The 23,530-nt window shown below is 36.1% G+C and overlaps 3 protein-coding genes across 3 annotated transcripts; all 3 read right to left on the bottom strand.

Annotated features, from left to right (window-relative positions):
* Positions 1 to 6,748: 6,748 nt before the first annotated feature.
* On the bottom strand, positions 6,749 to 7,699 carry LOC143393948 (olfactory receptor 4F3/4F16/4F29-like). The gene has a single exon (XM_076848441.2). It carries the CDS (start codon positions 7,685 to 7,687, stop codon positions 6,749 to 6,751), a length of 939 nt encoding a protein of 312 aa, XP_076704556.1. The 5' UTR covers positions 7,688 to 7,699.
* Positions 7,700 to 7,779: 80 nt separating this feature from the next.
* On the bottom strand, positions 7,780 to 8,733 carry LOC143641532 (olfactory receptor 4F3/4F16/4F29-like). The gene has a single exon (XM_077109066.1). It carries the CDS (start codon positions 8,719 to 8,721, stop codon positions 7,780 to 7,782), a length of 942 nt encoding a protein of 313 aa, XP_076965181.1. The 5' UTR covers positions 8,722 to 8,733.
* A 13,627-nt stretch (positions 8,734 to 22,360) lies between these two features.
* Positions 22,361 to 23,311, bottom strand: LOC143393947 (olfactory receptor 4F3/4F16/4F29-like). The gene has a single exon (XM_076848440.2). The coding sequence runs from the start codon at positions 23,297 to 23,299 to the stop codon at positions 22,361 to 22,363; it is 939 nt and encodes a 312-aa protein (XP_076704555.1). The 5' UTR covers positions 23,300 to 23,311.
* Between the last annotated feature and the right edge of the window lie 219 nt (positions 23,312 to 23,530).

The raw sequence follows: 23,530 nt of genomic DNA, 5'->3' as shown, positions 1-23,530 counted from the left end.
GATAATAATTTAAAAAAAATAAGTTTAAATTTTAAAATTTAAATTCCTCCTAATAATAACAAACAAGTAGGAGGAAAAATTACAAAGATATTCTTGTGAAAACTGAGAAAACTAGAAGATGGATTGTATGTGAGATGACATTAGTTATTAATATGTGTTTTGTTAGACAAAAGAGTTATTGTTGAGGGTCACAGCTGAGTCGGGATGATGCATGGCATTTTGCCAGAAGTAGTGGTTGAGAGGTGACGCCAGTGAGCCATTAAGATGATGACTTTTGAGTTCTCATGGAGTTCTCATTGAGTTCCGGTTGAGCTCTCGTGGGGATTCCTGAAGAGTTCGCGTTGGTTGGTGAAGTTCTGGCAGTGGGAGTTCCAGTTGGTGTGTGGTGTGATACTGGAGGAGCCACGTGGGTGGCGTTCGGGAGAGTTCCTGGGGAGTGTGCTGGTGGAGTTTGGAAATAAAGTTTGTTCCTGCTTGAGTGGTTCGTGATTTGTGCCCAGCCAGACTGTGGCAAGTTATGATTCAAAAATATTTACCACTTGATTCTCAGGGCATTAGTTATCTGAAATATACAAAGAACTCAGAAACTTGACACCAGAAAACAAATAATCCAATTAATAAATGAGCCAAAGAACTAAACAGACACCCCTCAAAAGAAAAATACAATTGACCAACAAATATGTGAAAAACGTACATCTCTAACAATCAGGGAAATTCACACCAAAACTACACTGATTTTGCCTCATTCCAATCAGAATGGCAATTGTCAAAAATACAAATAATAGTAAACTTTGGTGAGGATGTGAGGGAAAATATACACTCATACATTGTTGGTGGAACCATAGATGAGTGTAACTACTCTGGAAAGCAGTAGGAAATTTTCTCAAAATCTAGGAATAGAGCCACCATATGACCCAGCTAACCCACTACTAAATAATATATACACAAAATCCAAAATCAGCATACTATGGTGACACAGTCATGTCAATGTTTAAAACAGCACAATTCCCAATAGCCAAGCTATGGAACCAACCAAGGTGCCCTTCAACAGATGAATGGAAGGTGCATAAAATGTGGTGTGTCTGTGTGTATGTATGTATGTGTGCCAGGAAAAAAGAATGGAAAGTTTGGTGTTTGCTGGTGAATTGATGGAATATGGAAACTATCATGCTAAGTGAAATAAAGTAGACACAGAAAGTCAAAGGTATAATATTTTCTCTGACTTGTGGAAGCTAGTCCAAAATAAGGATGAAAAAGGAAATAGAGAAAGGATAAAGGTGGGGTGGGATTCCATTAAAGTAGAAGAAAGCCAAGTGGAATAGATGAAGGAGACTGAAGGGAAGGGAGGAAGGGAAGGAGGAAGGAAAGGAGAAAGGACAGGATACAAAAGAACCGTGGAATAATCTGACCTAATTTCCTATGCACATATCCCACAGTGAATCTCACCATCATGTATATCCACAAGACACTATCCAAAAAAGAAAAAAGTAGATAGCAGAAAAATCTGTAGAGTAGAGGGATGGGAACAAGGAGAAGGAAGAGGGGAGGCAAAGGAGAAATACTGGGGACAAAATTTGAGAAAATTATATTGAATGTATTTTTAATTATGTCAAAATGAATCCTAATATTCTGTATAACTAAGAATTAATAAAAATGAAAAAAAACTGAGAGAAAAAAGTATTTGTAATTCCAAGAGTTTTGAAGGAAACGTTCACAATAAATTAGTAGCCAAATAATTACATGATATAACAAAATAGTTTGAACCCCAAAGAAAAGATTGGGAAGCTCTATTTGCATTTACATGAAATGCCCCAGAATGACCCTAGTATAAACTAGGGACTTTGGGAGATAATGGAGTGTCAATATAGATCCACTCTGGTGGGGCATATTGGTAATGGGGGAGGTCATGCATCCAGGCCTGGGTATTTGGGAAATCTCTGCCTTCTGTTCCATTGTTTGTAAATCTAAAATTGCTCTTTAACATAGTCTTCTATCTGGGCACAGTGCACACCTGTAATCTATCTGGTGCACACCTGTAATCCCAGGAACTTGGGAAGCTGAGGCAAGAGGATGCCAAGTTCAAAGCCAGCCTCAGCAATTTAATGAGACCCTATTTCAAAATAAAAAATAAAAAAAGGAGGGATGTGGCTTAGTGGTTAAACGTCCCTGGAAACTTGAAGCTTAGAAATGAGGCAAGATTTTCACCCCTTACTACGTCTTTTTCTAGAGTGTCCTCAAAGTCCTGGCAAATACAATTAGATAAGGAAATAAAACATATAGGAATTGAGAAATAAAATGATCTCTGTTCATAGAAATGAAAGAAAAACTTGATCCTCTCTGCAGAACATCTGAAAATTTATGATAACAGAGAAACTCTCAGTTTAAAAAATCTATAAACAAAAACCCCTGGAATTAATATATGGCTACAAAAAGGCTAATATTAAAAAGTCAGTCAATTACTTTTCTATATACAAGTAATGAACAAGTAGAATTTGGAATTAAAAACACAATACAATTTTCATTCCAAAAACTGAACTACTGGGTTGGCGATGTAGCTCAGTGACCAAGCACTTGCAGGGCATGTGAAAGGTCATGGGTTTGATCTTTAGCACTACACCTAAAAAAACCCCCCAAAACCAACAAAACAAAACAAAACAAAAACCAAGCTACTTAGTTATAGATCTAATAAAATATATGCAAGATCTGAATAAGGAAAAGAAAAAACTCTGATGAAAGAAATCAAAGAATAGCTAAATAAATGGAGAGATATTCCATGGTCATGGATAAGAAAATTTCATATTGTCAAGATGTCAGTTCTTCCCAACTTCATCTATAGATTCAAGGTAAACTGACTCAAAATCCAAGTCAGTTATTTTGTGGATATCAATAAACTGACTCTAAAGTATACATGGAGTGTCAAATGACCCAGAGTAGCCAATTACCAATGAATATTGTTTACAATATCAGAAGAAACAAAGTTGAAAGACTGACATTACCTGATTTCAGAATTTATTATAAAGCCACAGTAATCAAGATAATGCGATATTGCAAAAGAATACAAAAATAGACCAAAGGAACACAGTATGCCTATTTCCAAAAAAATAGATCCATGTAAATATAATCAACTTATAATCTAAAGAAGAACAAAGACAATACAAGAAGATAATCTTTTCAGTAAGTGGCAATAGAACAATTCAGCATACACATTCAAAAAATGAATTTAGACACAGACCTTACATTCACAAAAGATAATTCAAAATGGATCACAGACCTAAGTTCTAAACATGAAACTACGAATTAAACTTTCAAAAGGTAAAATAAAAGAAAACCTAGATGTCTTTAGGTGTGTAATGACTTTTAAAATGCAATACCAAAGGCATAATTAATGATAGAAATTATTAAAAACCTAAAATAATAAAAATTTCTGCCAGGTGAAGTGTTGCATGCCTATGATTCTGAGATTTGGGAGGCTGAGGCAGGAGGCTCAGCCTTAGCAAGTTATCAAGATCCTAAGCAACTTTATAGAGACTTTGTCTCAGAAAAGAAAAAGGGCTGGTGATATTGCTCAGTGGTTAAGCACTCCTTTGTTCAATCCTAAGTACTACTACTACTACTACTACTACTGAATTGGCTGCAAATTGATGGAGCCAATATGGAAAGCAGTATGGGAATTTCTTGGAAAATTGGGAATGGAACCACCATTTGACAAAGCCATCCTTCTCCTCAGTCTATACCCAAAGGACTTAAAAACAGCATATTATAGGGACATAGCCACATCAATGTTTATAGCAGCACAATTATTAACAGCTAAACTGTGGAACCAAGCTAGATGTCCTTCAGTAGATGAATGGATTAAAAAATGTGACATATATACACATTGAATTATTATTCAGCAATAAAAGAGAATATAATCATGGCATTTGCAGGTAAATGGATGACATTGGAGAAGATAATGCTAAGTCAAGTTAGCCAAACCCGAAAACAAAAAATGCAAAATGTTTTCTCTGATATAAGGAGGTTGATTCATAGTAGGATAGGGAGAAGGAGCATGGGAGGATTAGATGAACTCTAGATAGGGCAGTGGGGTTGGAGGAAAAGGGAATGGGCATGGGGTTATAAATGATAGTGGAATGTGATGATCATTAATATCCAAAGTATAGATATGAAGACACAAATTTGTGTAAATATACTTTGTGTACATTCAAGATATGAAAAAATTGTGCTCTATATGTAATAAGAATTGTAATGCATTCCACCGTCACATATAAATTATATATATATTTGCTTTCCAAAATACACTATGAAGGGAATGAAAAGCCATAGACCCAAAGAAAATGTTTGCAAAAGAATCATGTGGTAATGGTCTGTCATCCAAAATGTACAAATAACCCTTAACGCTCAACAGTATAAAAATAACCAGATTTTGATAATGAGCCAAGACCTTAACTGACATCCTACCAAAGATGGCAAAAAAAAAAACATAAGAGAAAATGCTACATAGCATATGTCATCAGGGAAATGTAAATTTCAAAATGTGATACCACACGGCTATTAGAATGGCCAAAATAAAAGCACTAACATCACCAAATGCTGGAGGGGATGTGGAGCACAGGAACTCTCATTCATTAATGGTGAGAACACAAATGATACAAACTCTTTGAAAAGAGTTTGGCAGTTTTTTGAAAAAACTAAATATATACTTACCATACAACTGAGCAATCACATTCCATGTATTTACCAAAGGAGTTGAAATGGGTCTATAGAAAAATCTGCATATACATGTTTATAGCAGGTTTATTCATGATTTCCAAAACTTAGATGTAACCAAGATGTCCTTCAGTAGGTGAATGACTAAATAAACTGTGGTACATTAAGACAATGGGAAACTATGCAGCACAAAAATAAATGAACTATCAAGATATTAAAAGGTATGGAGGCCCCCAGCACTGGCGGGGAGTGGGGGCATGTGAAGGAAGCTTAAATGCATATATCAAATCAGAGAAATCAACCAGAAAATGGAGACAGTAAAGGAATCAGAGGTTGCCAAGGTTTGAGGGGAGGGGAATAAATACACATAGAATTTTAGAGTGGTTAAATACCGTATAGTAATGTAATAAATCATGTTTTATTTTTATGTTATTGGCATTTGTCCAACTCCATAGAATATATTTAATTGCCTTTACAATGGGATTATGTGGGACCTCGAAGAATAATTAGGTCTTTGGGCATCACCCTCATGAATGGATTAAAGCCAACATTATGGGAGTGGGTTAGTTATTGTAGGAATGAGTGAGTTATTAAAGGGGGGAGTTTGACCCATTTTTCTCTCATATGTGCATGCTTTCTTGACATGTGATACTGCCTACCATGTGGGTTGGCAAGAAGGCCCACATCAGATGCAATCCCTCAATCTTGACCTTCCTAGCCTCCAGAACCATGAGCCCAATAGACATCTTGTGTTGGGAATCTTCCAACTTCTTTCTTCTAGTTATTTATAAAATATATATCACATTTTTCTAAGTTATAGTTTCTCTACTGTACCATAAAACATTCAAAATTATACTTCCCAATTAACTATATTTTGGAATCTGTTATCCAACTTTCTTCTATCCCTTTCCCTTTTCTAGTTCCTTGGATTGTATCACTATGTTGCTTATTTAAAATCCTTTTTTAATATGGGAACTTATTTCTATAAAGTTCTCTCTTATTAATACTACTTTTGTTGTATCTTATACATTTTAGAATGTTTTTGTTTCCATTTTCATTTGTTTTGAGAGGTTTTTAGATTTCCCTTTTGATCTCTTTGATAACACAATGTACCTTCACAATATGTTGCTTAGTCTCTCCTTATTTGGACCATTTATGAAGTTTATTTTTTTTTGTTTGATTTGTATGTTTAGTCCACTGTAGTTGGAAATGATAAATGCTATGATTTTTTAAATTTGTTGATGATCTTTTGTGGTCTAATATGTGATCTGTTCTAGAGAATGTTCCATGTGTTGATGAAAAGAATGTGTACTCTCCAACTGTTATGAAATGTTCTGTAAATGTTGGTTAGGTCCATTAGATCTACAGTATAGTTTAATGTTTATTTGTTAATTTTTTAAATATGGATGAACTTTCCATTCATGATCTCTCAATTTACATTTATAAAATTCCACAATTCTTTTATATAACAAAGAGTTTTCTAAGTGTCCAAAGGATGAGGTAGGAAGGTAGATACTAAAGAAGGGAGGGAAAAAAGAAAGGAAAACCAAGTACTTAGTTAATATGGCAATTTGCTAGGTAGTTTGAATAAAGAACATAAACAAATTCAAAATGGAAAAAGGAGTAATACACTAATTTCCAACTCTAAATAATTAAATGCACTGCTTGGCATCTTTTCAGGTTTAAGACTATTGGAAGTAGTGGATTAAAGGTGAAAATTGGCTTTGGTTTGAAACATTTTACATTATAATTACAAAGAGAATGAGAAGAAAGCATCTCTTAGTTATGTTTAAAAATCATCAAAGTAAAAATACTGTTATTATCATGAATATTAAATGATTTATGTTATTAACCAGTGCAGGGTCGGTAGCATGGGAAGTCCACTACTAGATCCCTGTCTCCTTACTTGGTGAGAATACTAGAGATACACAAGAGCATGTTGACATACCTAAATGTAATGTAGTGCACTCGATCAAAAATTTCAATGACTTTATTTTTCCCAACGTCGTTGAGTGTAGAGTTGCATTTTGGTTTAGAGTGTTTAGGACATCTTCCTGTAACCCACAAGCTGATAGAAAAGTTTCCTCATTGCTGCCTTCATCTCCTTGTTCCTAAATGTATAGATCACTGGATTTAGAAAAGGAGTGATAACTGCATCTAGGATAGCCAGAAATTTGTCCACGTGTGATGAAGGGAAAGGCCAGGTGTAGAAGAAGATCAATGGCCCAAAGAATAAAACTACCACAGTGACATGAGCTGATAAAGTGGAGAGGGCCTTGGATAAACCACCTGAGGAGTGTTTTTGAACAGTAACCAGAATGAAGATGTAAGAAATGATCAGTATGAAGAAGGACCCCACAGAGATGAGCCCGCTGTTGGCCGTGACCAAGAACTCCAGTCTATCAGTCTTTGTGCAAGCAAGTCGAATGAGCTGAGGGAGATCACAGTAGAAGCTGTCCAGTACATTTGGGCCACAGAAAGGCAGGTCTACAACAAAAGCCAACTGGGCCACTGAGTGGATGAGGCCAAGGATCCAGGCAACAACCAAAATGAAAATGCACATCCGTGGGCTCATGATGGTCAGGTAGTGCAGAGGCTTACATATGGCCACATATCTGTCAAAGGCCATGGCTATGAGCAGCATCATTTCTGTGCCCCCAATGACATGAATAAAGAAGATCTGAGCTATGCATCCTCCAAAAGAGATTGCTTTATGTTTTCTAAAAAGGTCATAAATCATTTTGGGGGTCACAATGGAGCAACCTCCCAGGTCAAGAAACGAGAGCTTGGCCAGCAGAATGTACATGGGGGAGTGTAGGTGAGGGTCAGAAGTCACAGAGAACAAAATGAGGAGGTTTCCCATTAGACTTGCCAAGTAGAACACAGAAGAAAAGAGGAAAAGTAGAAGCTGGATCTCCCACGAGTTGGAAAGTCCCAGGAACACAAACTCAGATACCACAGAGTGGTTGGCTCCATCCATTGTCTCAGAGAGCAGGACTGTCTCAAGCATTACCTGATAAAGGAGAGTAACAAAAAATCAAGCTTTGTAGGGAATCACTGGCTACATGAGTTTCAACTTGTGAGGAAAAAATACTGCCTGAGCAATGCCAAAACCCTTTTGCCATTCAACCATAGCTGCAAATACAAGCCACTGCTTTGAACTCCCAGACTCCCTAAAAGTTTCCAGGTTTCTAGGATAGCCAGAAATTTGTCCACGTGTGATGAAGGGAAAGGCCAGGTGTAGAAGAAGATCAATGGCCCAAAGAATAAAACTACCACAGTGACATGAGCTGATAAAGTGGAGAGGGCCTTGGATAAACCACCTGAGGAGTGTTTTTGAACAGTAACCAGAATGAAGATGTAAGAAATGATCAGTATGAAGAAGGACCCCACAGAGATGAGCCCGCTGTTGGCCGTGACCAAGAACTCCAGTCTATCAGTCTTTGTGCAAGCAAGTCGAATGAGCTGAGGGAGATCACAGTAGAAGCTGTCCAGTACATTTGGGCCACAGAAAGGCAGGTCTACAACAAAAGCCAACTGGGCCACTGAGTGGATGAGGCCAAGGATCCAGGCAACAACCAAAATGAAAATGCACATCCGTGGGCTCATGATGGTCAGGTAGTGCAGAGGCTTACATATGGCCACATATCTGTCAAAGGCCATGGCTATGAGCAGCATCATTTCTGTGCCCCCAATGACATGAATAAAGAAGATCTGAGCTATGCATCCTCCAAAAGAGATTGCTTTATGTTTTCTAAAAAGGTCATAAATCATTTTGGGGGTCACAATGGAGCAACCTCCCAGGTCAAGAAACGAGAGCTTGGCCAGCAGAATGTACATGGGGGAGTGTAGGTGAGGGTCAGAAGTCACAGAGAACAAAATGAGGAGGTTTCCCATTAGACTTGCCAAGTAGAACACAGAAGAAAAGAGGAAAAGTAGAAGCTGGATCTCCCACGAGTTGGAAAGTCCCAGGAACACAAACTCAGATACCACAGAGTGGTTGGCTCCATCCATTGTCTCAGAGAGCAGGACTGTCTCAAGCATTACCTGATAAAGGAGAGTAACAAAAAATCAAGCTTTGTAGGGAATCACTGGCTACATGAGTTTCAACTTGTGAGGAAAAAATACTGCCTGAGCAATGCCAAAACCCTTTTGCCATTCAACCATAGCTGCAAATACAAGCCACTGCTTTGAACTCCCAGACTCCCTAAAAGTTTCCAGGTTTGAAAAAGAGATTAGGGAAAAGAATGAGAAATAAAAATAAATGAATGAATGAATGAATGAATGAATGAATAAATAAATAAATAAAATTAGTAATCAGAAGATCATTGGAGGACTAGGGATTCTCTGGAACATTATGATGATGGAGTGGAAGGGGCATGGAAATGAGCTCTGACTTCTCCCTCACAGTTTATTACTCTTTCTCATGGAGTTCCTAAACTTCAAGCAATTTCTCATTACCTTTTCTTTCCTTATGTCTTTACTCCTGTTTGCAATACTATCACTCTCATTAATACTCCCTCGTGTTTAACTTCATGCTATTCCTGTTTTATCACATCATATTCACTTTTTCCTCATGAGGAGAGGAGATAATATAGAAACCCTAAAATTCCTGCTTTGGTAGCTCAGTCCAGGGTGTAGAGGGATTACACAGCCTGGGCTATGATGGCATTCAGGTATATTACGCGGTCAGAAAAGAGATTCATGATGCAGAATCTAAAGATGGATGAAATAAAAACAGGATAGTAAACAAAATTACACAAGAATGATACTTGTAGATCACCATCCATGCCATATTAACTTTCCCTGGTTCCTGAAATGGTAGAAAGAAAGAACATCCTACTTCAAATCAGAACGTGATCCTATCTCTGCCCTAAGGGAATTTGACTACTCAGTTCTTTCTACCATCCCTGCAAACTCAACTCACTTCCTGAACCCAATTTCATCATCTGCAAAATAAAGGGGCTGAGGCAGGTGACATTAAGGAATCTTTATTATTTTATCAATCAGTGCTAGTCTTCTCTGTAATAAAGCTCACCACAATATTGATATGCTCTTCACTGAACTGCTAATATATTTGCATCTTTTCCTTTGTTTGCAGTTGGGTGTATCTCATATTCCATAGAAGGCCCTCTCTTCAAATCAATCTCCCTCTTTTCTAATTCACTCTGTGACTTGATTAACAATATTGCAAATCTGCTGTATCATTTATTTTGTCATTTACCACAATCATCAACAAATAATCAGCAAACATCTATTAGATGCCCATCATCCCCAGTGGACACTCTGAACTTCCTGAAGTATATTTAAGGCTTTTGCACTTTAGCACACACATACAAAATGTAAAAATCAGTAAAAAGTAAACTATCTTAAAATGTTAAGTAAGGCCAGGCTTGGTGGAGAACACCTATAATCCCAGCAATTTGGGAGGTTGAAGCAGGGGGATCAAAAGTTGAAAGAGTTCAGTAATTCAGCAAGGTTCTGAGCAACTATAGAGACCCTGTCTCAAAATAAAAAAATAAAAAGTTGTGGGGATGTACCTCAGTTTGGCTGAGCACTGCTGGGTTCAATCTTCAGTACCAAAAAAAGTCAAATAAATAATATGATCATATGATTTTTGAAACAGAACAGACACCCATGAATCAGGGTGATTATGAGTGTCTTCAGTACAAAATCATAATCTGTGCTGCAGATTAAGTGATGAATCTAATCTAGTTCAATATACAGCATCATAACTAAGCTTAAACAATTACTGAATGATTCCCCCAGTCTGGCGGGCGGGGGGTGGGGTGGGTGTGATTACTTAAAGAGCTGCTGAATCATACTCTAGTCTGCAACAGTGGTTGGTGAGCTCTCTATGAAAATAATGATAACTCACAAAAACAAAAACAGTGATCACCATGTGTAAAGCACCATAATTACTTCTTTACAGACACAATCCTGTTTGATATCTATGAAAATTGGTATTATTGGCTCCTTTTTACAGGTAGAGAAATGAAGACCAAGGAGGAGAAGTAAGGTGCCAGGCCAGGAGTGAGTGGTAGAACTGATACTGATGCTCTTGCTGCTCTCATCCAATATGTACAGCAGACAGCTTTTTCTCTTGACTTCACAGTCGTATTGTATACTATGACTCTTTCTGAGTGCCCTGTGTTCTACTGTCAGAACACTGGGCAAATATAAGTCAAAAAAGGCAGATCTGTCCTCAAGGGTTCACACCATGTGGGTTTCTTAAGCCACTTCAAATATATAATATAAAATATATTCTGGCTTTTTAAATAAACATGGCAGGAGAATGAAAATCCATAGAAAACCTGCTGTGATTTTAGATGCTAATGTCTTGATCCCCACAGAATCCTTTAGCTTTTCACAGAAGAGACTTAGTTCTTACCTTCTCTAGTGAATGGACAAAGAAGCAAAGGCACTCTGTCTCCATATCCTGTAGAATGCCTTCTCCCTCTTCTGTAATTCATTTTGTGACTCAATTAACATACGATTGCAAATTTGCTGGATCATTTATTTTGAATTTATCATGAGTATTTGTACTTGATCAACAAACATTTATTAGATGCCCATCATGCCCAGTGGACAGTTTGAACTTACTGAAATATAAAATATTCCTTCCTTTAGGCTTTCACATTTTTAGCACACCTCTAACATGTCTCTGTGTCAAAAATGAATTCCAGAACTAGTTCAAGTAGATTCTGTTCAAACTTCCAAGTCTTTCTCCTTAATGTTTTTGTTCCCTTTCTCTGACTTCAACCTTTAATTGATATGGATTTTTAAAAGACAAGAAAGAAATGTCAGTTTCTGTGTCCTTTTTCTTCTCATTTTATTGATGTTTGCTCATTAAGCTCTGCTAAAGCTGCTTCCCTTGTGCAGGTAATATTTAATTCATTTCTTTACAAAATAATACTGTCACTGGAAACCTCTATTTAATAATACTTGCCCTTGGGGACTTCAACACTGTACTCCAATATCCCTAAGCTATTTCTGTGTTTGCCATCAAATTACTCATTTAAAAACCAATTGTGTAACTCTTTCCAAAACAACCACACATTCCCCTGGTCAGATCTAGCATTACTTTATACACAAACATCTTTAAAAATGCTATTATTGTGGGAGATAGAACTAATTGGAACACAGGGGAATACTGACCAAATGATTTAGCAGAGACGGGATCACCAACATGAGACTTGGGATCACCAATGTCTATCTAAGGGAATTGTCATCCAGAACCTGACAAGCCAATGTATAAGCTGTAAGTGAGTCACAAAAGAGGGAGTGGAGGCAGAGATAAAAAAATGTTAGGATATAAAAGACAAAAACTATATAAATGATAAGGTAAACCTAAGTGGTATCATACTCTGAAACCTAAAGGAGAGTTTTATGTTATCATCTCTTGGGGTACTTGTTTTCAAGTACTCATAAAGAATACACAAAGGAACATATATTAAGTCACAATAAATTTTCAAAAATGGAAATGGTGCATTCCTTAGCACGTTCTAGTCACAATCTAAGAAAACTTGAATTTGATAATAATGTCAAAAAATAAGTTTAAATTTTAAAAATTTAAATTCCTCCAAATAATAACAAACAACTAGGGGGAAATACTACAAAGATATTCTTGTAAAAATTGAGACAACTTGAAAATGGACTGTATGTGAGATGACATTAGTTATTTGATATGTGTTTTGTTAGACAAAAGAGTTATGATTCAAAAATATTTACCACTTGCTTCTCACGGCATTTTTATCCAAGATATACAAAGAACTCAGAAACTTGACACCAAAAACCAAATAATCCAATTAATAAAAGAACAAAAGAACTAAACAGACACCCCTCAAAAGAAAAAATACAATTGACCAACAAATATGTGAAAAAGTACATCTCTAGCAATCAGGGAAATTCAAACAAAAACTACACTGATTTAATCTCACTCCAAATCAGAATGGCAATTATCAAGAATACAAATAATAGTTAAGTGTCAGTGATGATGTGGGGAAAAACATACACTGATACATTGTTGGTGGAACTACAGGTGAGTGTAACCACTCTGGAAAGCAGTAGGGAATTTTCTCAAAAACTAGAAATAGAGCCACCGTATGACCCAGCTAACCCACTACTCAATAATATATGTACAAGATCCAAAATCAGCATACTATGGTGACACAGTCATGTCAATGTTTATAACAGCACAATTCCCAATAGGCAAGCTATGGAACCAACCAAGGTGCCCTTCAACAGATGAATGGAAGGTGCATAAAATGTGGTGTGTGTGTGTGTATGTATGTTTTTGTGCCAGAAAAAAAGAATGGAAAGTTTGGTGTTTGCTGGTGAATTGATGGAATGAGAAACTATCATTCTAAGTGAAATAAACTAGACACAGAAAGTCAAAGGTGTAGTATTTTCTCTGACTTGTGGAAGCTAGTCCAAAATAAGGATGAAAAAGAAAAGAGATAAATGGAAAAGGTGGGGAGGGATTTCATCAAAATAGGAGACATAAGAGTGGACTAGATGAAGAAGGTTGAAGGGAAGGGAGAAAAGGGAAGGAGGAAGGAAAGGAGAAAGGACAGGATACAAAAGAATCATGGAATTAATCTGACCTAATTTCCTATGCACATATCCCACAGTGAATCTCACCATCGTGTATATCCACAAGACACTAACCAAAAAAGAAAAAATGTAAATAGCGGAAGAATCTGTAGAGTAGAGGGAAGGGAACAAGGAGAAGGAAGAGGGGAGGCAAAGGAGAAATACTGGGGGCAAAATTTGAGCAAATTATATTGAATGTATTTTTAATTATGTCAAAATGAATCCTAATGTTCTGTGTAACTAAAAAGAATTAATAAAAATGATAAACAGACTGAGAGAAAAAAGTATTTGTAATTCCAACAGTATTGAATGAAACATTCACAATAAATTAGTAGCCAAGTAATTACATGACATAACAAAATAGTTTGAAGCCCAAAGAAAAGATTGGAAAGCTCTATCTGCATGTACATGAAATGCCCCAGAATGACCCTAGCATAAAATAGGAACTTTGGGAGATAATGGAGTGTCAATATAGATCCGCTCTGGTGGGGAATATTGGTAATGGGGGAGGTCAAGCATACAGGCCTGGGTATGTGAGAAATCTCTGCCTTCTGTTCCATTGTTTGTAAATCAAAAATTGCTCTTTAACTTAGTCTTCTATCTGGGCCCGGTGGTGCACACCTGTAATCCCAGCAACTTGGGAAGCTGAGGCAAGAGGATGCCAAGTTCAAAGCCAGCCTCAGCAATTTAGTGAGACCCTATCTCAAAATAAAAAATAAAAAAGGAGTGATGTGGCTTAGTGGTTAAATGTCCCTGGAAACTTGAAGCTCAGAAATGAGGCAAGAATTCCACCTCTTACTGTTTCTTTTTCTACCATGTCCTCAAAGTCCTGGCAAATACCATTAGATAAGAAAATAAAACATATAGAAATTGAGAAATAAAATGGTCTCTGTTCATAGAAATGAAAAAAAACATGATCCTCTTTGCAGAACATCTGAAAATTTATGATAAGAAAGAAACTCAGTTTAAAAAATCTATAAACAAAAACCCCTGGAATTAATAACTGGTTACAAAAAGGCTAATATTAAAAAGTCAATCAATTACTTTTCTATACACAAGTTATGAACAAGTAGAATTTGGAATTAAAAACACAATACCCTTTTCATTCCAAAAATTGAACTACTGATGTAGTTCAATGACAAAGCACTGATGTAGTTCAGTGACAAAGCACTTGCAGGGCATGTGAAAGGTCATGGGTTTGATCTTTAGCACTACACCTAAAAAATAACAACAACAACAACAACAACAAAACTTAGTTATAGATCTAATAAAATATATGCAAGATCTGTATAAGGAAAAAACAAAACTCTGATGATAGAAATCAAAGAATAGCTAAATAAATGGAGAGATATTCCGTGGTCATGGATAAGAAAACTTCATATTGTCAAGATGTCAGTTCTTCCCAACTTCATCTATAGATTTAAGATAAACTGACTTGAAATCCAAGTCAGTTATTTTGTGGATATCAAGTGTAAATAGAGAGTCAAATGACCCAAAATTGCCAAGAACCAATGAATATTGATTAATCAGAAGAAACAAAGTTGAAAGGCTGACATTACCTGATTTCAGAATTTACTATAAAGCCATAGTAATCAAGACAATGTGGTCTTTGAAAAAGAATACAAAAATAGACCAAAGGAACACAATATACCTATTTCCCCCAAAATAGATCCATGTAAATATAATCCACTGATATTCTAAAGAAGAACAAAGACAATACAAAAAGATAATCTTTTCAGTAAATTGCATTAGATCAATTCAACATACACATGAGAAAATAAATCTAGACACAGACCTTACATTCACAAAAGGTAATTCAAAATGGATAACAGACATAAGTTATAAACATGAAATTATAAATTAAACTTTCAGAAGGTAAAATAAAAGAAAACCTAGATGTCTTTAGGTGTGGAATGACTTTTAAAATGCAACACCAAAGACATAATTAATGAAAGAAATTATTAAAATCCTAAAAAATTAAAAATTTCTGCCAGGTGTAATGGTGCATGCCTATAATTCTGCGATTTTGGAGGCTGAGGCAGGAGGATCAGCCTTAGTAGCTTATCAAGACACTAAGCAACTTTACAGAGACTTTGTCTCAGAAAAGAAAAAGGGAAGGTGATATTGCTCAGTGGTTAAGCACTCCTTTGTTCAATCCTCAGTACTACTACTACTACTACTACTAAATAGGCTGCAAATTGGTACAGCCATTATGGAAAGCAGTATGGGGATTTCTTGGAAAATTGGGAATGGAAACACCATTTGACTCAGCTATTCTTCTCCTTGGTCTAGGCCCAAAGGTCTTAAAAACAGCATACTACAGGGACATAGCCACATCAATGTTTATAGCAGCACAATTATTAACATGGAACCAAGCTATATGTCCTTCAGTATATGAATGCATTAAAAAATGTGGCATACATACACAATGAAATATTACTCAGCAATAAAAGAGAATAAAATCATGACATTTTCTGGTAAATGGATGGCATTGGAGAAGATAATGCTAAGTCAAGTTAGCCAATCCCCAAAACAACAAATGCCAAATGTTTTCTATGATATAAGGAGGCTGATTCATAGTAGGATAGGGAGAGGGAGCATGGGAGGATTAGAGGAACTCTAGATAGGGCAGAGGGGTTGGAGGGGAAGGGAGTGGGCATGGCGTTATCAATGATGGTGGAATGTGATGATCATTAGTATCCAAAGAACAGGTATGAAGACACAAATTGGTGTGAATATACTTTGTATACAACCAGAGATATGAAAAATTGTGCTCTATATGTGCAATAAGAATTGTAATGCATTTTGCTGTCATACATAAATAAAATAAATAAATGAAAAAATAATAATAAATGTAAAAATAAATAAATAAACTTTGCTCTGCAAAAGACACTGTGAAGAGAATGAAAAGCCATAGATTCAAAGAAACTGTTTGTAAAAGAATCATGTGGTAATGGGCTCTCATCCAAAATGTACAAATAACTCTTAATGCTCAACAGTACAAAAATAACCAGATTTTTAAAATGAGCTGAAGACCTTAACTAACATCCCACCAAATATGGCAAAAAAGAGAAAATGCTCCATAGCATATGTCATCAGGGAAATGAAAATTATAAAATGTGATACCACACAGCTATTATAATGGCCAAAATAAAAACACTAACATCACCAAATACTGGAGAGGATGTGGAACCACAGGAACTCTCATTCATTACTGGTGAGAACTCAAATGATACAAACTCATTGCAGAGAGTTTGGCAGTTTTTTGCAAAACTAAACACATTCTTACCATGCAATTGAGCAATTACACTCCACATGTTTACCAAAGGAGTTGAAATGGATCTATAGAAAAATCTGCATATAGATGTTTATACCAGGATTATTCATGATTTCCAAAACTTGGATGTAGCCAAGATGTCCTTCAGTAGGTGAAGGAATAAATAAACTGTGGTATATTAAGACAATGGGACACGATGCAGCACAAAAATAAATGAACTATCAAGACATTAGAAGGTATGGAGGCCCCCAGCACTGGCGGCGTGTGTGGCTTGTGGAGGAAGCTTAAATGCATATATCAAATCAGAGAATCCAACCAGAAAATGGAGACAGTAAAAGGATCAGAGGTTGCCAAGGGTTGAGGAGAGGGGGAATAAATACACAATATAGAATTTTAGAGTGGCCAAACTACCTCACAGTAATGTAATAAATCATGTTATTTTTTTATGTTATTGGACATTTGTCCAACTCCATAGAATATATTTAATTGCCTTTACAATGGGATTATGTGGGACCTCGAAGAGATAGTTAGGTCTTTGGGCATCACCCTCATGAATGGATTAAAGTCAGCATTATGGGAGTGGGTTAGTTATTGTAGGAATGAGTGAGTCATTAAAGGGGGGAGTTTGACCCATTTTTCTCTTATGTGCATGCTTTCTTGACATGTGATACTGCCTACCATGTGGGTTGGCAAGAAGGCCCACATCAGATGCAATCCCTCAATCTTGACCTTCCTAGCCTCCAGAACCATGAGCCCAATAGACATCTTGTGTTGGGAGTCTTGTAACTTCTTTCTTCTAGTTAGTTATAAAATATATATCACATTTTTCTAAGTTATAGTTTCTCTACTGTGCCATAGAACATTCAAAATTATACTTCCCAATTAACTGTATTTTGGAATCTGTTATCCAGCTTTCTTCTATCCCTTTCCCTTTTATAGTTCCTTGGGTTGCATCACTATGTTGCTTATTGAAATCCTTTTTTAATATGGGAACTTATTTCTATAAAGTTCTCTCTTATTAATACTACTTTTGTTGTATCTTACACATTTTAGAATGTTTTGTTTCCATTTTCATTTGTTTTGAGAGGTTTTTAGATTTCCCTTTTGCTCTCTTTGATAACACAATGTACCTTCACAATATGTTGTTGAATCTCTCCTAATTTGGACAATTTATGAATCTTATTTTGTTTGGTTGATTTGTATGTTTATCCTCTGTGATTGGAAATGATACATGCTATGATTTTTTTAAATTTGTTGATGATCATTTGTGGTCTAATATGTGATCTGTTCTAGAGAATGTTCCATGTGTTGATGAAAAGAATGTGTACTCTCCAACTGTTATGAAATGTTCTGTAAATGTTGATTAGGTCCATTAGATCTACAGTATAGTTTAATGTTTATTTGTTATTTTTTTTAATATGGATGAACTTTCCATTCATGATCTCTCCAATTACATTTATAAAATTCCACAATTCTTTTATATAACAAAGAGTTTTCTAAGTGTCCAAAGGATGAGATAGGAAGGCAGATACTAAAGAAAGGAAAGCCAAGTACTTAGTTATTATGGCATATTGCTAGGTAGTTTGAATAAAGAACATAAACAAATTCAAAATGGGAAAAGGAGTAATACACTAATTTCCAACTCTAAATAATTAAATGTACTGCTTTGCATCTTTTCAGGTTTAAGACTATTGGAAATAGTGGATTTAAGGTGAAAATTGGCTTTGGTTTGAAACATTTTATATTGTAATTACTTGTTCACATGGCATGAAATGCCTTCTCACACTTAAATGGCAACCTCCTATGCAAATTTCCTACTTTCACCAGCTTTACTAAAGTATAATGGAGAAAGAAATATTTTTTATTTTTTTAAATCTAAAAGTAAGGAAACCTGATTTTCATCTTAAATTTATTATGCAACACCTCTATTCCTGACTATGATCATCTATAAAATGAATAGTTTGAAAAAATGATATGTATTCAAGGTGTGCCATGGGATGTTTTGATAAAAGTATTTATATAATGAGATTATTACCATAGTCAAGCTAGTTACCATATCCATCACCTCACATAGTTACCTTTATTTTTGGTTGAAATAAATGAGATCTACCCTCTTAAAAAGTTTTCAAGGATACAATACATCACTATTAACCATAGTCACCATTCTGAATGTTTGGGAGCCCAGACATATTTATTTTCCTCCTCACTTTTCAATACCAAGCTCAGCTTTCTCCTCTGAGACTTCTAAGCAGAATTGTTCATCTGCTTCTTTATGCTTACACCTCATTATAGATTTACACATTTATGGATGCATAGATAGATACAGAGATACAGGGATATGCATTGCATATGGCACTTATATGTTGTATTGTAGCAATTTGTTTCCTACCCTTCTCCTTCACTAGGCGGTGATATCCCTGGAATAATTGTGTATTTTTCATCTTCTTATTTCCATCCCCAGCTGGCACACAACACATTATTCTGAATCCTATTTAATTCCTATAGACATTGATTATTGGACTAATCCTCATGTTTTGATTACAATCCAACCTTCTAAATCCACTGTCCCTTGAGAGAGAAAATGGGCTAACCAGAGGCTCCATCTAGTCTATCCTCTGGCAGTCAATTCCAGCTGTGAACCAGAAACTCATGAAAATTGGCTCATTCTCTGCCACTGATGAGTGGACTAATATAAATTCTGATTCTGTGAGAATGAAGGAACCCCATGAAGTGTCCACTTAGGCTTCAACCTTTTCTTCAAATGGTATGACTCTATCATGGACTAAGTGTCTCCAAGGAGTAGAGAGTGCACTACCTCCATAATGATGCATAATGATGTCTGGATAGGAGAAACCTATAAAGTTATTTTATTATATGAATTACTTCTAAACCTTACCCCTTTTGAATAATAAATTCATGGATATTTTAATGATATATTAAAATGACAGAACCTAAATTTCAAATAGCATATTTTGGTGCCTAGCACAGTGGCACATGCCTGTAATCCCAGCAATTTGAGAGGCTGAGGCAAGGGAATCACAAGTTTAAAGCCTGCTTTACAGAATTAGTGGGTCCCTAAGCAACTTAGTGAGACTCTGTCTGAAGACAAATAAAGTAAAATAAGATAAAAATTTTGGAAATGTGGCTCAGTGATTAAGTGCCCCTAGGTTCAATCCTTGGTACATTTCCAACCCCAAAATCAAATAACATATTGTATTGAGTTGATGTATATTTTATTTTTACCATTACAGGCTGTTAAGTAAAGAGAAAAATGTTTAGATTTTAAAACCACAGGTGAAGGGACCCATCATCCTGTGGGGTTGTATAATATGGTGATTTGGAAGTGGGATGCTGAAGCAGAGGCCGCCTAGATTTGCATCTTTGCTCTATCGCTTAGCAGCTGCATGTCCCTAAACTACTCTCTAAATATTTCTGTTTCTACTAGTTACCTAATCTGTGAAATAAAAATGAAAATATTATCTAGCTGACTGCTGTTGGAATTAAATTAGTTAATGTATGTAAGCAACCTGGGATATTTCCCGCCACATTGTAAGTGTTCAACACATGTTGGTGGTGGTTGTGTTGATGGTGGTGGTGGTAGTTGTGGTGTGAACATTGGCAGTGGTGGTGGTGGTGGTATTTATGAGAACAATGAATGCACTTTAAATATCTTCTGAAAATATCAATAGATGAGAAAAAGTTATGACTGTTTCAATTAGGTTTGTAAAGGAAACAGCTAAAGGCAAGCAGAATGATGATAAAACTGATCTGAATTGCAATGATTCCATATCTAAGTTCCCATTTCCATACAGAAAAATCAGAGGATCACATAACTTTTATTAGACTGATATCCAAAGAGATCTATCAGGAGATTATAGGAGAAACAGAAATATAAAAGTTTACCAAAAGGGAAGGGAAACAATTGCATATATATACAACCATCACAGAGCAGCCATTTTACCAAAAAAGAAATATTTCTCACCCAGTTAAGTTAAAATCTAAGTGTGTATTTGTCCTCATACTAATATAATTTACAAGTGAATTAACAATTTTTTAAAAGACAAAAAAAGATAAGAAAAAAGAATATATAGAAGAATAAATTAAATTCCCAAAATAAGTCTGAGACCTGATAATACTTTAACAGATGGATTCATTAAAAGGACCTATGAAAAATCACAAACCATGCTGGTTGTGGTGAGATCTACCTGTAATTTCAAGGGCGCAGGAGACTGAAGCAGGAGGATTATAAGTTCAAGGCTCTCATTAAGCAACTTAGGGAGACCCTGTCTCAAAATAAAAAATGAAAAGGGTTGGGGATATATCTCAGTGGTAAAGCATTGCTGGGTTCAAGCCCCAGCACCAAAAAAGAAAGAAAAGAAAAAAAATCACAAGCCTTAAGAGAAATGGATACAAATGTAACATTTTTCTAGATTCCTTATAATGTTGATGTTAGTATAATGTCACAGATATTAGGTTATAAAACAACAAATTAGTCTGTTAATAAATCAAAAATATTTTCTCTTTGCTTTATATTATCTTTAGGTCCCAAAATTTCTAAAGTGCCCTGGCTGTTCAGTCATGGAAACCATGATCCACTAACAGAAGCATACGAAGGCATGCAGTAGGATACATACCCCAAATTCTTGAACCTTATATCAGAAAACAGACAGATCTTCGTAGCAATGAGAAGTGATGGTGAATGCCCTTTAGAGGATTCATTCAGTAGAAAAGCATATGGACAGAGAAATACTGTTCAATTGTGGAGGTTTTTTGTAAGGGACATTAAAAAGTTATCAATAATGTATAATCATGTGGTTATGAAATAACCAGAACTAAGTCTCAGATATTTATTGTTGCACTGCAAATAAATAAGAAACTGGAAATGACATATGATCACAAGAAACCGATGACAATGAAAAGAGCAATATCCCCATTTGTGTAACTTCTCATTGGGGTGAGAAACAGAAAGTCAATGGAAGCCAGAGGAACAGTCTGTTAGCAGAAAGCTCAGGAATTCAAATCAACAAGTGGGCTTAGATATATTTTTAATTTTTTAAATCTAAGTGTAAAGAAACCTGATTTTCATCTTAAATTTATTATGTAAGACCTCTATTCCTGACTATGATCATCTATAAAATGAATAGGTTGAAAAAAAAATGATCTCTCCAATTGTAGTTCTAAAATTCCAAAATCCTTTTATATAACAAAGAGTTTTCTAAGTGTCCAAAGGATGAGGTAGGAAGGCAGATACTAAAAAAGGGAGGGGAAAGAAAGGGAAAACCAAGTACTTAGTTATTATGGCAATTTGCTAGGTAGTTTGAATAAAGAACATAAACAAATTCAAAATGGGAAAAGGAGTAATACACTAATTTCCAACTCTAAATAACTTAATGCACTGCTTGGCATCTTTTGAGGTTTAAGAATATTGGAGGCACTGGATTAAAGGTGAAAATTGGCTTTGGTTTGAAATATTTTACATTATAATTACAAAGAGAATGAGCAGAAAGCATCTCTTAGTTATGTTTAAAAATTATCAAAGTAAAAATACTCACTGTGTTATTATCATGAATATTAAATGATTTATGTTATTAACCAGTGCAGGGTCTGTAGCATGGGAAGTCCACTACTAGATCCCTGTCTCCTTACTTGGTGAGAATACTAGAGATACACAAGAGCATGTTGACATACCTAAATGTAATGTAGTGCACTCGATCAAAAATTTCAATGACTTTATTTTTCCCATCGTCGTTGAGTGTAGAGTTGCATTTTGGTTTAGAGTGTTTAGGACATCTTCCTGTAACCCACAAGCTGATAGAAAAGTTTCCTCATTGCTGCCTTCATCTCCTTGTTCCTAAATGTATAGATCACTGGATTCAGAAAAGGAGTGAGAACTCCATCAAAGATAGCCAGAAATTTGTCCACGTGTGATGAAGGGAAAGGCCAGGTGTAGAAGAAGATCAATGGCCCAAAGAATAAAACTACCACAGTGACATGAGCTGATAAAGTGGAGAGGGCCTTGGATAAACCACCTGAGGAGTGTTTTCGAACAGTAACCAGAATGAAGATGTAAGAAATGATCAGTATGAAGAAGGACCCCACAGAGATGAGCCCGCTATTGGCTGTGACCATGAACTCCAGTCTATCAGTCTTTGTGCAAGCAAGTTTAATGAGCTGAGGGAGGTCACAGTAGAAGCTGTCCAGTACATTTGGGCCACAGAAGGGCAGGTCTACAACAAAAGCCAACTGGGCCACTGAGTGGATGAGGCCAAGGATCCAGGCAACCACCAAAATGATAATGCACATCCGTGGGCTCATGATAGTCAGGTAGTGCAGGGGCTTACATATGGCCACATATCTATCAAAGGCCATGGCTATGAGCAGCACCATTTCTGTGCCCCCAATAGCATGTATAAAGAAGATCTGAGCTATGCAACCCCCAAAAGAGATTGCTTTGTGTTTTCTAAAAAGGTCATAAATCATTTTGGGGGTCGCAATGGAGCAACCTCCCAGGTCAAGAAACGAGAGTGTGGCCAGCAGAAAGTACATGGGGGAGTGTAGGTTAGGGTCAGAAGTCACAGAGAACAAAATGAGGAGGTTTCCTGTAAGACTTGACAAGTATAACCCAGAAGAAAAGAGGAAAAGTAGAAGCTGGATCTCCCACGAGTTGGAAAGTCCCAGGAACACAAACTCAGACACTACAGAGTGGTTGGTTCCATCCATTGTTTCAGAGAGCAGAACTGTCTCAAGCATTACCTGATAAAGGAAAGTAACAAAAAAAAATCAAGCTTTGTAGGGAATCACTGACAACATGAGTTTCAACTTGTGAGGAAAAAATACTACCTGAGCAATGCCAAACCCTTTTGCCATTTAACTATAGCTGCAAATACAAGCCACTGCTTTGAACTCCCAGACTCCCTAAAATTTTCCAGGTTGTAAAAGAGATTAGGCCAA

The sequence above is a fragment of the Callospermophilus lateralis genome, chromosome 3 (genome assembly GCF_048772815.1).
Source record: "Callospermophilus lateralis isolate mCalLat2 chromosome 3, mCalLat2.hap1, whole genome shotgun sequence".
Lineage (NCBI taxonomy): Eukaryota > Metazoa > Chordata > Mammalia > Rodentia > Sciuridae > Callospermophilus > Callospermophilus lateralis.
Note: the sequence above shows the minus strand (reverse complement) of the source record. Positions and strands in the feature narration are given on the sequence as shown.

Bases quoted from the DNA above. Each gene is read 5' to 3' on its own strand.
- LOC143393947 (XM_076848440.2), bottom strand. From the start codon at position 23,299: ATGGATGGAACCAACCACTCTGTAGTGTCTGAGTTTGTGTTCCTGGGA.
- LOC143393948 (XM_076848441.2), bottom strand. From the start codon at position 7,687: ATGGATGGAGCCAACCACTCTGTGGTATCTGAGTTTGTGTTCCTGGGA.
- LOC143641532 (XM_077109066.1), bottom strand. From the start codon at position 8,721: ATGGATGGAGCCAACCACTCTGTGGTATCTGAGTTTGTGTTCCTGGGA.